Raw genomic sequence first — 14,283 nt, 5'->3', positions numbered from 1 at the left:
GAGCTCTGCATATACTTGCCTCCTGAGGGACAGGTGTATGTGTTAAAGCCCAAAACAGGAGTTCTTAAATATATCCCAAATTCCTTGGCCACACCATATATCCTAGTCAAAGGGGATTGCATTACTTGAAATAAGCTCTGGTTTTGTGAAATGTCTGGAGCTAACACAGACCTTCAACATTTCCCCCAAAGCAGGGGAAGGTCACTACTCCCATATTTGATAATGTAACACGCAACAGGAAACATCTTCTGAAAAGGGATTTTTAAACATACACACTTTATTCAGCAAAAGCATAAGAAAGATCCTTGTGATGTACTTTTCCAACATTTTTCCATTCAGCCCATGACACCAAGTTCTAGGATAATCTATTTCTGCCTAGTTTTGCCTTCTCATTGAAGGAGAACCACCAAAGCAGACCCCATTCTTCTGCAGTTTCCAGTTTCTTTTGTCACACAATCTCCCAGCCAGGACTTTGAGGTTAACTGATACGCCTTTAGGTCCCAGCCTGCAAGACAACTTTCTTGCAATTCAGTAACTTCTATGAAAAAGAGATGCTGTAGCACCTGAACCAAGTCATTCAGGAGCTGGTTGCCCTTTCACATCCTTACTAAATCTTCTCTGTGTTACCCTGCACCTCTTAAAATTTCTCTAAATACAGTTAAAGGAGAGATAAGAAAGTAAGAGAGAGGTCACAAAACAGCCTCAGAGCACAAATACACACTTTGTGTTGGCCGTGGGCAGTGAAAGTGATAACTGGCTTACACACAGCAATGATGTCTTTGGTTACTGCTAACAAGTTTCCCAACAGTAAATACTGGAATAACTTGCCCAGGAAAGACTGGAGTCTTCATCACAAGAAATCTTGAAGGCTAGGTTAAAGAAACACATTGAGAATATTTAAGAATATTCACTTATACAAATGATGTTGCCTTGGGATAGAGAGACATAGGGCTAGATCATCTCTTACAAACCTTTCATCATGCATTATGTGTTAAAATGTTGTCACCTTCTCAGACTGTACAGTAACAGCATCACCTCCTTCAGAGCACACTGCAAACCACAGGTTTATCCTTCTTCTGTAATTGTCATTTCTGAACAACTGATACATATCTGTCAGGTGAATAGTGCTTGCTGTGAGGCAGAAGGATTATTTCTAGTCACTCCTGCAAGTATTCAAACTGTGCAAACAAAACTTAGTATTTCAGCCAAAAAACTGCAAAAGAAAACAAGAGGCACTGTGAATCTCCCAAAGAGACTGGATAGCAGGAGATTGGAGAGCTGTCTGCACCAGAGAATTATGAAAGGCACAGAGAGTCCAAAGGAGGACAAGGTCAAGTCTCAATCCTGTCATTCAGGGACTAGAAAATGTTGACTAAACTTAGTAAGATAATTACATTATGAAAGAGTCTCATACAGTTAAGAACTATAATAAATTAAGAAATAGAATTCAACTATATAGCACACTGTCAGTTTTTGTTCTTCTATTTGCTCATTCATCCCAAATAATCACATTTAAATACTTTCATTCATGAATAAACAGGATTATAGACTAGGTTTACATACCCCACTCCAGAGCTGTAAAAAATTAAATCTGTGCTAAGCTGAGCCACTATCTACTCTACAGCTAGATTTCAAAGGGCATCCCCCTACAGAATTATAAGCATCTGCTTACCTTCCAGAGGGGATCAGTGTAAAACTCCTGGTTTTTATTAACTAATTCCAACCAAATTCCATATTTGTACTGTCTGCCAAAATCAGAAAACACCGTGCTCATTACTCAGCTCCTGTGCAAGAAAAGCACTTACAAATTCCCAAGGAGATGCACCAGGGAAGATTTGAGCACCCACAGTTTTAGCATTAGGAATATTCCTTCTTTCCAGGCCTTCAGGAGGCAGCTGGCTCCACCAGAGGGACCATCCTGGTGAACTCCAGCACTTGGAATAGTTCATACAACTACACCAGATACCAGCCAGGGGTCTGACAATGCTTTCTCACCTTGCCTTTCAAAACCAAATTGCAAATAGGACCACCAGTGCCTTGCCCACTGGGTCAAAGTGAGCCAGGCAACTCCCTATGGCCCCTCTTCTCTTACTCATTTTCCCTCAGTCAGAAGGTTTAATTCTGATTACACTTCCACTTTGGACATGGCTGAACTGCATTTGAGGACAAGTTAAAATAACTGACCCGCCCGAGGTTGCAAAGGAGGAAATGCCACACTGTTCTGTATCACACAGTCCCAGCAGGACTCCATGCCAAGGCTAGGAAACCTAAGGTAAGTCCCAGGCATGTGGTGTGGGCACAGTGCCCCAGTGTGGGCACAGGCAGGGCAGAACACTCAGCTGCAGCACCTGCAGACACATCCTTGGTAAAGCAGCAGCAGCAGCAACTGGCAACGGGTTCCTCCTGCTAGAGCTGTACTCTGAAGGACCTCCCTTCTGCATACTCAAATAATATCTCCAGCAGTGTTTCTGTGTAGGTAGAAGAGGATTAGGAATTCGGCCACAACTTTCAGCTCTTTTCTGTAGACAGGAGACCTCTTCACTGAAAGCAGTCAAGAGGCAAGTATGCTGAAGAAGCTATCTAGAGCCCTACTTGAAACACTTTAAACACACTATTTACACATTGTTATTGTTATTCTTTGAACTAATCACATGCATGTTCATAATTCTTGATGCAAAGCCTTTCTGCTGGCAATATTACACAGTTGTGGTGAAAAGTGAAGTCTCACAGATCACACTATGTTTTCACAAGTACAATGCAAAGAAGTTAAGAGTGAGAAACAGGAGTTCCACTGCCCTCACAGCACTAACTGCCATACCAATAAAAATACTGCCAGCTGTAATAGCACTGAGTTTAAATAATACACGAATAGTATTGTCATTCTGCACACTCCAAGCCACAAAACCCATCAGTTAAAAATTAATTCTGTTTCATCCTTCACTTTCAAGGTCTAGCTCGGAGGTAATTAATAAGTGATAATTAACTGCATGCAGAGCACATTCCAGGTTCTCCACAGGGATGGTGCCAAGAAAGAAAAAAATCTGGAGTCAGAGCAGACCATTCCAAGAATCAAGCATGTCTGGGTACATAACACTCAGCCCTCAGACCCTGGAACTGACATTTGAGGTCAGAATTTAAGAGCAGAACCGCTCTGTCCTGGATGAGCCACATTTGTCTCCTTTGAAAGCCCAACACACCCAACATGCGGCAGACATGGGTGGTGCTCTTTTACACCCCCTTCTCCAGCAATAGTGTTGGTCCTCACCAGAAGAAATAGCCAGGATCTTGCACTGGCCATCTCAGAAAAGGGTGGAACCTCCAGTGTATGCTCAGCCCATTACAGCTGCTTCATTTTTCTTTGTACAGATCTTCGTAACAGAGAAAATAAACAAGACATTAACAAGAATAACTCCTCATCCACAGAGACTTTACAATCTCATTTCTCCCTTAATACTGCTCATAATTATTTTATCTTTTTTTTTCCTTCTCAAACACACAGAGAAAGAATTTAATCTTTAAAGAATCACTTTAATAATGCCAGACAAAAATTAAAGGAAGAAATCACAGATTATGAAAATACTTGATTTGATCATCTGTTGTTTAAATACCACCATAGAATTTGCATGACTGACACCAAAATCACAAGAATCAAAAAGAAGATTCTGTCTGCAGAAGTGCATCTTTGCAAATATCAGGCACTTACAAAGAGCATCAGTTTACTGAACAAAACAATTGATGTGAATTAATGACTAAAAGAGAAATAAAATTCTTTAACTTAAAGCATTCCACTTCCAAGGTGATGGCCTATGAAAAGCAGGTACACCATGACCAATAGGGGAAAAAAAAGAAATAAAACAAACAAACAAACAAACAAAAAACCCAAACCCCCCCCTCCCAAAAAAAACACCAACTCAAACTGAAAAAATTAAAGAAAAAATTCATCACTTTAAAACCACATTTTGCAGGCAGGTTAGTCAGAGCAGGTTGTGGTTCCACCAAAGCAGCCCAAATTTCACGTCCTGGGCTTTAAATCTTCAGAGATAGCAATAGGGAAGCAGTAAACTGGCTTCATTTACTTTAAATCTTCAGAGATAGCAATAGGGAAGCAGTAAACTGGCTTTCCAAGAGGGAAAGATGCAGACTCCATGTTACTGCTGTTTGGACCAGCTGGCATTTAATGCTTATTTCCACAGTTTTTCTCACTGGTCCTGTAAGAAATCAACTGAAATTTTCTGCAAGTCACTTGCACTAAAAAATGAGGTCCGCTCAATGCTGGCAGTAAGCCCAATGAAACTAAAATGATGTTGATACTCTAATAAGGTGATTAAGGAAGCTGAAAGTGTCTTGTTTATTGGCAGCTCTGACTGACCAGTCCACTTAAGTGAAACCAGCAAGGTAGAGGGGACTGCACACCTTTTGTAGGCTCCTCTCTCCAGTTGCAAAACATGGTAAAAACCAAAAGCATAGGAAGGTTACTGCAGTATAAGCAGAGTACAAGGACTGCATTTTTACTAGGCTGATGGAAACATTACCTTCCAGTTGAGTTCACTTTCACAGTCCAAGGCAAATTTCAAAGCTGCAGCTTTTATTTTTAAAAAGAAATTTAATATTTAACTGAGAGACTTTAAAAAAAATGTCTTTGAAGAATTTAAGAAGTTGCCTCACCTAAACAACTTCCCTTTTTCGAAGACCCTGTGTTACACAGTATGGTTTTAGGGAAAGAGAAGCAAACGGCTGAGGGTGGAAGATAAAGAAATACTCGAATTATTATAGATGCTTCATCAATAGTTCTCTAACAAAGAGTGGGGGTTTTTCAGTTTCATGCTGTAGGGTTGCATTGATATTAGGTTCATCTACAAATTCTATTTCGCACGCCTGGGTGCTGCAAGGGGAGCGCTCCAGCTCCAGCACCGTTATGTTGTTTGGCACCGAGGCAACAAGTACATTCCTGGGAACATAAAGGGTCAGCTGAGGACCACGGGCTGGCCAGTAGCGACCAAGATTAAAGCCATTGATCCAAATTTGCCCCTGTTAAGAGAGAAAGAAAAAATAACAACATTTTAATAATCTGTGAGAGGGGAAATGACAAAATCGACTTAAGCATAACATTTAACATTCTTGATATAGTAACTGAACTCCCTTCACCTTTCACTTTGATTGAACACAAGGATAGAAAATCTCTACAAGAAAATGCTAATGACAGTCAAAAGAACTTAAATTCCCTGACCAATTAAAGCCATTACTAATATTTAAAAAGAAAGTGATAAAATACTACAGTAATTCCAAATATGACAATAATTAGAAAAACATCTGCAGGCTTCTTGCACTGATTTTTGCCACAAGTTTAAGACCAAAACTTGTATTTGCTTGAAGCTAATTGTTAAAAGGAGAATGAAGTCACAGAAGAAAAAAAGCAGATCATAAGGCTCTTATGGTTCTCTGTACAAGTATAAGACTACACCACCTTGGTAGTCCCTGCTCTGTGATTTTGAGGGCAAGATACAGCTTGTCTAGACACATGAAATTCAGATTACTTGTAATAGCTTGGTTGACAAAAATACTTGTGAAATCACACTGCAATAAAGTACTGTTGTAGTTACACACAACCATTAAAAGCCTTGGGATCTCCTAGTATTATTTTAAGTACAATGGAATTGTAGCATACAAATTTTTAAAATGCTTTTTATAGTTGAGGTGGTCAGAAACCCTAGCTCAAAACACTGTACTAACATCATAAGTACCTTAAATGCAAAAGATTTAAAAAAACGGGCAAGGAAAAAAGTCAAACCACTAATTTATCTATAGACACACTGAAGTGACATAAATGCAGATTTTTCCAAAAGTCCATAAATTGGCAGGCTTCAGAATGTTTAGTAAAACTGCAAACTGACTCCTACTGAGTTGAGCTGAGTCTTGGTTCTTGAGCAAGACAGAGGGAGGATATACTGCTGATTTGCATAAATAATTTGCTTTTACTCCTCCAAAGTGTCCTTTCACTGTGTATCAAACAAGAGTTTAGTGTCAAGAGAAGGGATGGAAACAGATAACTTGCATCCGTGTTTCTCCCTCTTGCTTTGGTCCTTGATAATCAAAACATAGAGGAAAACCAGACTCATGGCATGGATGTACACTGATAAACATAATAAAATGGTCTGAATCAGTGGAAAGTAGGACTTTTACTGCATTCAGTGATTTCTAAAGTTGTCTGAGATAGCTGCAATCAGAATATTTTAACACAATTTACAGAAGTACCAATGTAATATAACAAGTATTGCCATTCAAGCTGCTTTAGTGGTATTTTTCTATGGTGGTATGTTTTCTTTTTCAGGTATTTATGAAAACAAATTTTATGAAACTCACAAGAGAAACTTTTTAAGGAGTTAGTAACATACAAATGCAGTTGAGTTATTTCACCTCTGTATCCACTTCCGTGGTATAAGATCCTATCTTGCACTGTTCTGCCAAGGTGTTAATAAACGTTGACCTCAAATGCCTTTTTTTAAAAAATCAAGTTTATCTTTATTCAAACTCACTACGTTCTGTAGTAGGTTTAGAAGAAAACATGGCATGAATGCAAGCTCCCCACACACAAGATGGATGAGTGAGTGTACTCACTAGACAGTGGCCCACCTCTGACAGAGAATGACAGTAATCTGTGGGAAGTAGGTGTTTAGTGTGGGAATCAACTGCACTAGAGTTCTGATGCAGGAGATAGCATCAGACAGATCTCTGTTTCTGATCTGAATCAGTCAGTGGTTGCATCTCCTTTTTCCAGTAAAGCTAAGAAGTTAAAGTTCTCAACTCCAAACTGTCTTTATTAACATTGCAGTTTCTAAAGACTCCACACTCAGGAATTTGTATACGCCAAACAAGCAAATTATGACATTATATCTACTAATAAATATGCCCCAGACAAAATAAAAGAGGGAGGAACTTCATCTTCACTAGCAAGATTTCCTTTAGTAGGGACAGCAATTATAGCCCATGATTCCACATAAAACAAGAACAGTTTTGACTCCAAATCCTCTTTCCTTTTGAAGAAAAAAAAAAAAAGTCAAATAAATCTAAATATTCACTCAGTGGCATGTATGCTTAAGGGCATTGTGATTCCTCATGTGGAGGGTGGAGTAAGTTTTATTACTACTGAAGGGTTTAAAAAGCACTGAAGGCAAGCAAGCTACAGCATAGGTCATGACTGTTAATACTGCACCTTTTCTTCCAGGCTGCTCCTCATGCTATATTCCTTGCCTTTTCAAAGGCAGAACCATCATTAGGACTTTATGTTTTCTTGATAAGTGATGCTTCTGTGGTTTTTCAACTCAGACAGGTGAATTTTAACCCCTGTTAAGAATCCCTCTCCACACTTAAACAATTTACACAGTGCCATGCAAGCAACTAAGGCCCACATACAGTGAGTGGAATTTATACCCATCTACCTTAAAGGTATTTGCCCATTTGTAAAGTTATCTGAAAGTCTCAGCTTCCAGGTATCTTACTTAAAACTCCTGTCCAATCCATATAAAGCTTGAAGGATAAATTCAACAGCCAAACTTAAGTTCATCTGGAATCTCTCCCCAGGACTACTTTACAGGGTATACAGACTATACAAAACAGAGGTTTCCATAGATCAGAGGAAAAGAATTCCACCAGTACCTGAGAATTCTTGGACTACCTTGCCATTTTAAATATGCTAGTTTGCCAACTGGGAGGTATGGCCACCTCACTTCCTGAAGAAGATTTATGACTGATAGGGTCACAGAATTTACTAAAAAGGTCTAAGATCCCAGTTGCCATGGAACAAGCTATTTTTTAAATTTTATTTAGCGATTGTGTGGCACACATGTACAGGAACAGGGACTAAGTCAGACTTCCTCATCTAAGCTCAGTGTCAGCAACATCAAGAGCATGAAATGAATCACAGCCTTCTACATATTGTGAAGTGCTTTAACCATTACAATGCTGGCAGCAGAGACAGATCAAAAGCAGCTCCTTCTCCCACTTTATTTTAATAGCAGTAAATTAATTATTTCAGAAAAGAACAATTTTGCTACCCAACACTGCCACTTCCCTAAAGCTTGGACTTAAACACTTAGGCTTCCAAGAGTGTAGCACTTCAGTGCACACATTCTGCTACCTGTGCTTCCCACCAGGAGCAGCTGAGCTGCTCCTCACCCATTCTGTATGCCAGTGGTTTCAGACATGGCACTATGAAAACACACTCCTTCCTGCTCTAGCTACACTCCAACCCTGTGAGAAATTCCCATTGGCAAAGATCTGCCCACAAGCTTCTCAAAGCAGTGCTCCCTGATCCATTCAGTCCAGGTACAGGTAACCTTCTCCATGCATTAGATCCGTATCTGTGGCACACCACCAGCCACAGAGTCCAACACTCTTTATGCTTTGCAACAGGATCCATAGTCCCTAACATAACACCTCAAATATGATCCAAGAAAACCTTGCACAACCAAATGCAACACTTCTAAACAGCCTGACAGTTTATCTTTCTCACTGTTGAAAAACTTGGTTCAGTTGTTTTGGTTTTGGGGCTTTTTTTTGTGATGCTCCACTTTCTAGATCAACACCATGTATCTTTTGAAGATGTTTCCCTTTTCTTAATGTTTTATCCCCAGATTTACTTAAAGCAAAGAATCTATTTCTTAGTAATTTAAATAAATTTGAGACACCCACTTCTATGACCAACTTCTACCCATCTAAGTGAGGTGGACTTTGATTATCCATAGATGTTTCAGTAGCTTTCTAAGTGGACTTTGATGTTTTTACAGCAAAAAACTTGTACCTTTGTCCAACCAGGAAAATTGACATAGGTGTCTTGTGGCAAGTCTGGAATCCCTCCAGGAATTGAAAGAGTACCGGTGTAAAATGTAGGTACTTCGTAACTCAATGCTTTGACATCAGATGTCTTCTGGTGATGAAGGAGATAAATAATGTCATTGTTCACTGCTCCATCTATGTTTAGAGGATAGATTTCCCATCCAACAAGTATATCTTGAGCAAGAGTTAAATTTGAAACTAGACCCTAGGAGGAAGAAAAAAAAAACCAATACAAAAATATAATTAGCTGATGTTACTGAAGTTATTTGGGTGTAACTATAAATCAGTCACAAATAAAAACTAAATCAAAGTAACAGCTGGCTGCCAATCTGTGTACAAAAAAAACAAGCATCTGGTCTTCACCAAGTTATAAGCTTTGCTTAAAAATAAAGGGCTTCATTTATTCTCTGTGAAAGATCTGTTCCTCCTCAGACTTTCAACTTTCGTTGATGCACAAGGGTTTTTTTCAAATTCTTTTCCTGTAACTGGAAAAACTTCTGTTTTGCTTTTACATGGACATGATTCCAAAACCTGAGGCTTAATAAAAAGGAGAAGCAAAATTAAATGTCATTAAGCCTGAGATATCATCACTTGGTAACACTGAGTCACTAACCCAAGACATTAACTTGCGCAAGAGCAGAGAAAGTGGTACTTACTTCCCACAAATCTTCTCCAGATAAGATACAGTATCATAAAATCAATGCACATGCCCAATTCAGTGAAATACTTTCAGCTTACAGCCCATGGAATCCCAGCTCATTTCTATGGGGCCATGTACACAGTGGTTCACAGCACACCAGGGTGCGTGCACACTGAATGCCAAGGCAAGGTAAGGTCATAATTTAAGAATGAAAAGAACATCAAGTTACCCCTACACACCCCCTAATTTTGTTACAGTAATAGCTCCTAAAGTGATGTTTCAGTGCAATGCAAGGGGTTGTTTTAACTGCTTGAATAGATCCTGCATAGAAGCTGGGTTTCAGTGCAATACAAGTTACGTTGCAAACATCACATGTCAAACAGGAACAAGCAAAACCACAGTTTCCATGGCTTTGGAGAGCTGATACTATGTCGTGTTTCTGCTGTGATAACTCATAGGCATTGCACTGTCTCCAAAAGGCTCACCATCTCTATGAGCACTAAGTGGTTTCTCTTCCTTTACCTAATGTCCACTTTACAGAACAAAAGCTTATTTTGCTTATGTCAAAATAAAATATCTGCAAGTGTCAGAAGTTGTGACAAAAGTTTTCTATACAACCTAGACTCTGTCTAGCAATCAATTGACATAATGCACCATAACTTTAACCTGAACTTTCTAACCTGCCTCCCTAAGCTCATCCCTAGGCACTATGAACAGAGTGATTTTTCAAATTATATGAAGTACCTACTAAACATTCTTACTTAGAACTGCATAAGAATACACATTCAGTGATCCTTATCTGGACAAGATTTGTAGGAAGCAAATACCACTTTCTCTGCTATTGTGCAAGTTAATTTCTTGAGCCAGTGAGTCAGTGTACCAAGATGTGGATATAAATTTTCTGAGTAAAACTGAGATATAGGTGGCAGTGTCTTTTATGTGAAAAGACACATAAAATAACAGAAACCACACTCTCCTTCCTTTGTGTCTTTTAACAACATGACTTAGATCAACAGGATGTTGTAAAACCAAAATCCTTTCAAGATTCCTTCCCAAAAGCTAGATGCCTAGCTCTATTTCAAACTCAAAAAAGTGATAAGACTCCAGCCAAACAAAATTCTGGAAACCTATCCTCTTTGCTAAAAAGTGCAAGGCTTCACAAGACAGGAACCTCTTCCCCTAATTGGATTTTCAAAAGCACATGGATTTTTAAAACCCAAGGTATAATTACACCTAGTTTTCAAAATCAACACAAAGGAGAGCATGAGGGATGGAGTCTACAGACAGAAGCAACACACATAGTCCAAAGCTACCCAAGGAAGGTTGCCTTTTCTACACAGAAAGATCCTACTTTAGAGGATTATTTTCACCATGGACATGTCTCTTAAACCTGCTTTCACTCTTATATGGTTAAAAGATATAAGTGTGAATTTCAGCTTAACGACAGCAACCGAGCACCTCCTTAATCCAACCTCTAAACCTCTAATCTCTTACTTTAATTTAAAACTAAGTATATAGGTTTCCTTATAATCTGGCCTGCTAATAAATAAATAAATAAATAAATAAATAGATAAATAAATAAAAGTGATATCTCTGCTGCCTCAACATGAAGGCAAAACACTGGAGTACCAGCTTCCCTCCCCTGCCACTCAGGTAAAGGCAAAGTACCTTGAAGAGACAGTGTGAACACAGCTGGCAGTACTGCTACTTACTACATCCTAATAATATAAAAAAAAAAAAAAAAAAGACATGCTGTGAACTGTATACAGCACAAACATAATACAAGACTCACCTCTACAGCATTCCTGTCTTTTATTGACTGTTATGCAGCACTGGGGATCCCATTAAGTCTAAAACCAGAAAAGTTTACTTTTTGCCCCTGCCCTTCCTAGTGCTACATTAGTGGTACCTCCGTGGTATGGGGTTTACATGGCAACGGCTTGTTAGCAAGGGGAGCTGCAGTGGGGACTTTTCTGAGAACATGCCAAAAGCTGTCCCATGTTAGACAAAGACAGTTCCAGCTGACTCTTGAACAAACCCACTGCTGAGCCCATCAGTGATTCTGGGAGCATCTCTTTGACGACATATTTAAGAATTAATTGAGTTCCCCAGGGTGAGTTTGTTTCGACCATGACAGTAATTTCTGAGTACTCCTCTTGTCCTTATCTTGAACAACACACCCTTCATTCCATTTTCTCCCCCTCTCCTGTTGGTGGAGGAGGAGTGACAGAATGAGCACAGCCAAGGTCAACCCACCACAGTCACTCATGCATTGAGGTGACAGTCCTGAAGTGTAGCACACACCCAGAAGCACAGGGAAGCTCTCTGATAATTATCTCTAACACCTGGTCAGTCTGGGTGAACTGGCACTTTTGCATGCTGAAGTGCTCATGGACAGCCTTTCCCAGCCACACTCAGAGTACTGCAAGGGTACACTGCTGGCAAATGAAATGGGACAAGAAGAAAGATACAACAGTGTATTTATGTACACATACATACATCCCCCCCAAAAGCAATCCCAGGATTCACAAGCCTCAAAGTGCAATCAAGTTCTGGACTAATTTCCAACGCATTTTTGGAGTTTATAGAAAAAAATTTAAAATTGTTATCTATAAACTCAACTGAAGTGGAAAATTTTGTGGGTGACACTTTGGCTGACAACATAAGTGAACAAACAAAGTTTAAAAGCTGTCTAGCAGCTTTTAATTTCACATTGATTTTGATGTCTTGGAAAACACAGATGGAAACTAGTGACTAGCTATATTTTAGGTAAAGTTACAGCTGTCTAATCCTGACCTTTTTGCTCTTCCTAATTCACTACTTTATTATCAACCTGTGGAAAAGATGAAAAGCCATCACAATCCAATAACTCAATATATTTTACTTACCTTGAAGTCATTATTGTATCTACCAAAGTTGACTCGGCCCATATTCTCTACCAAGATGTCCAGATTTGCTCCAGCCTGCCCAGTTATATTTATCTCAAGTGATTTGTCCCTTTCAAGGACACCCTGAGGTACCTATATGAATTGCAACAAGAAGAAAACAATAACCACTGAAAACCAAGAATGCCCTGTTACTTATTTTTCAACTTGCATGAAAACATTAAAAGTGACAAAGGGAAAAAAAAGAGTAAAGAAAATCCCTTTCGTCTCCACCTCCTACGTGTGAGTACATGCATACACAAAGGGCTTCTACATCAACATTCACATTTCAGTACAATAACTGGATCTGATAGTGGGTTTTGATGCATCTGATTCACAAAAGCAAGTTCCCAAATTTAGTCCAGTGACTGAAAAGATTTTTGGCAATATCAGTGATTTAATCATTGGCTTCATCTTCCAATTATGTGTGCGACAATATTTAGTTTTACTTATTCCTATTCCCACAACACAAGGAAAGATGAGCTTGATCTGGACACAAAGGTGATGAGAGTCAATATGTGTCAAATATTAAGTAAGAAATTGACTGTAGAATACATGAATTTATATTAATTCTCATTAAGCAAGGCAAAAACCCTGCTTATGGAAAGAAAGACTAAGTTTATATTCTGTACAATAAACTTCCTTTTTTTTGAAACTGTGGTTAGAAGCCAGTTTCATAAGGTAAGACATAGGCTCAGGCTTCCTTCTTCTTCTACTCTCAAAGGAAGAAATAAGAGAAAACTAATAAAAAAATCTTCACAAATATTGCAGAAAGTATATGTATCAGTAAAATATTCCATAAACCTACAAATAAATCCATTCTCTAGGTCTTTTATTCACCTCAGTCATGAATATGTATCAACATTCAAGTATGTAAAAAATGGCAAGACAACAGACAGTCATATTTTCTGCAATACTAATTTGAACATCTGCTATGCATCTTCCTCATTTTCCTTATGTGAATAAATATGATCAGAGTTGCTTTGGTGATCTGGAGAAAGGAGGAAAAAAAACCAAAACGAGTCTGCATCCTTGACTTTCATGAAGGCCACTGATGGCAAAAATGAATACCAGCAAACAATGACTTTACCCCATCAACAGAGACATAGGCACGATCATGGACTCCATTTAAAGGTGAAGACAATGGTGTTGGTTCCACACAGTTCTTTGGAAGTGTAGTTCTATACAGTACATATCCAAAATACTAGGAAAAGAAAAGAAAAAAACCCCAACAGATTAATGAACCAAGTAATTCTGTTGTCTCAATTCAGGTCATGAATCAAAAATATTGCACATTTCTGCCTACATGCCTGCACTGAAATGCCAACTTTCATTCCCTTCAAACAATGACTATCACAGACACCATTTCAGGTTATTTTGACCTTTAGGTAATGGGTGATCTTTAGGTAAACTGGTGAAAATTCCATTATAAGTGAGTTTACATAAAAAACTTGTAAGTTCACTTCTCACCCAGTGCCCATAAATTGATACATTCATCAAGTCAACATTATCTAGTTATCCATTAAATACTACATGGTTTACACCAGAAACATTATTGAATAATTTTCACTAAGTTTCCTGTCAGGAGTGGAATAAGATAAATCACAGCCTTTCTTGAGACCTTAGCAGGCTGGAGAGTTGGGTGGAGAGGTAAATAACAAACTTCAAAAAAAGGCAAGTGCAGGGCCCTGCAACTGGGGAATAATAACCCCCTGTACCAGCACAGACTGGGGGCTGATCTGTTGGGAAGCAGCTCTGTGAAGAAGGACCTAGGGGTCTTGGTGGACAACAAGCTGTTCCTGAGCCAGCAGTGCCCTGGGGACCAAGGAGGCTGATGGTATCCTGAGGACACTAGGAAAAGCTTGGACAGCAGGTCAAGAGAGATGA

General features: G+C 39.0%; 1 protein-coding gene across 1 annotated transcript in view; it reads right to left on the bottom strand.

Moving 5' to 3' along the window:
* Positions 1-3,507: 3,507 nt before the first annotated feature.
* The window catches only part of GLB1 (galactosidase beta 1), a 41,187-nt gene continuing 30,411 nt past the window's right edge, over positions 3,508-14,283 (bottom strand). The window contains exons 13-16 of the mRNA XM_064416617.1: positions 13,487-13,600; positions 12,361-12,492; positions 8,798-9,037; positions 3,508-5,028 (exon numbers count right to left, since the gene is read on the bottom strand). Of these exons, the coding sequence (XP_064272687.1) occupies positions 4,768-5,028; positions 8,798-9,037; positions 12,361-12,492; positions 13,487-13,600 (747 nt within the window). The 3' untranslated portion in view covers positions 3,508-4,767. The remainder of the gene's footprint in view (positions 5,029-8,797; positions 9,038-12,360; positions 12,493-13,486; positions 13,601-14,283) is intronic.

The sequence above is a fragment of the Passer domesticus genome, chromosome 1 (genome assembly GCF_036417665.1).
Source record: "Passer domesticus isolate bPasDom1 chromosome 1, bPasDom1.hap1, whole genome shotgun sequence".
In the NCBI taxonomy this organism is placed as follows: Eukaryota; Metazoa; Chordata; class Aves; order Passeriformes; family Passeridae; genus Passer; species Passer domesticus.
This window is presented reverse-complemented; position numbering and strand designations above follow the sequence as displayed.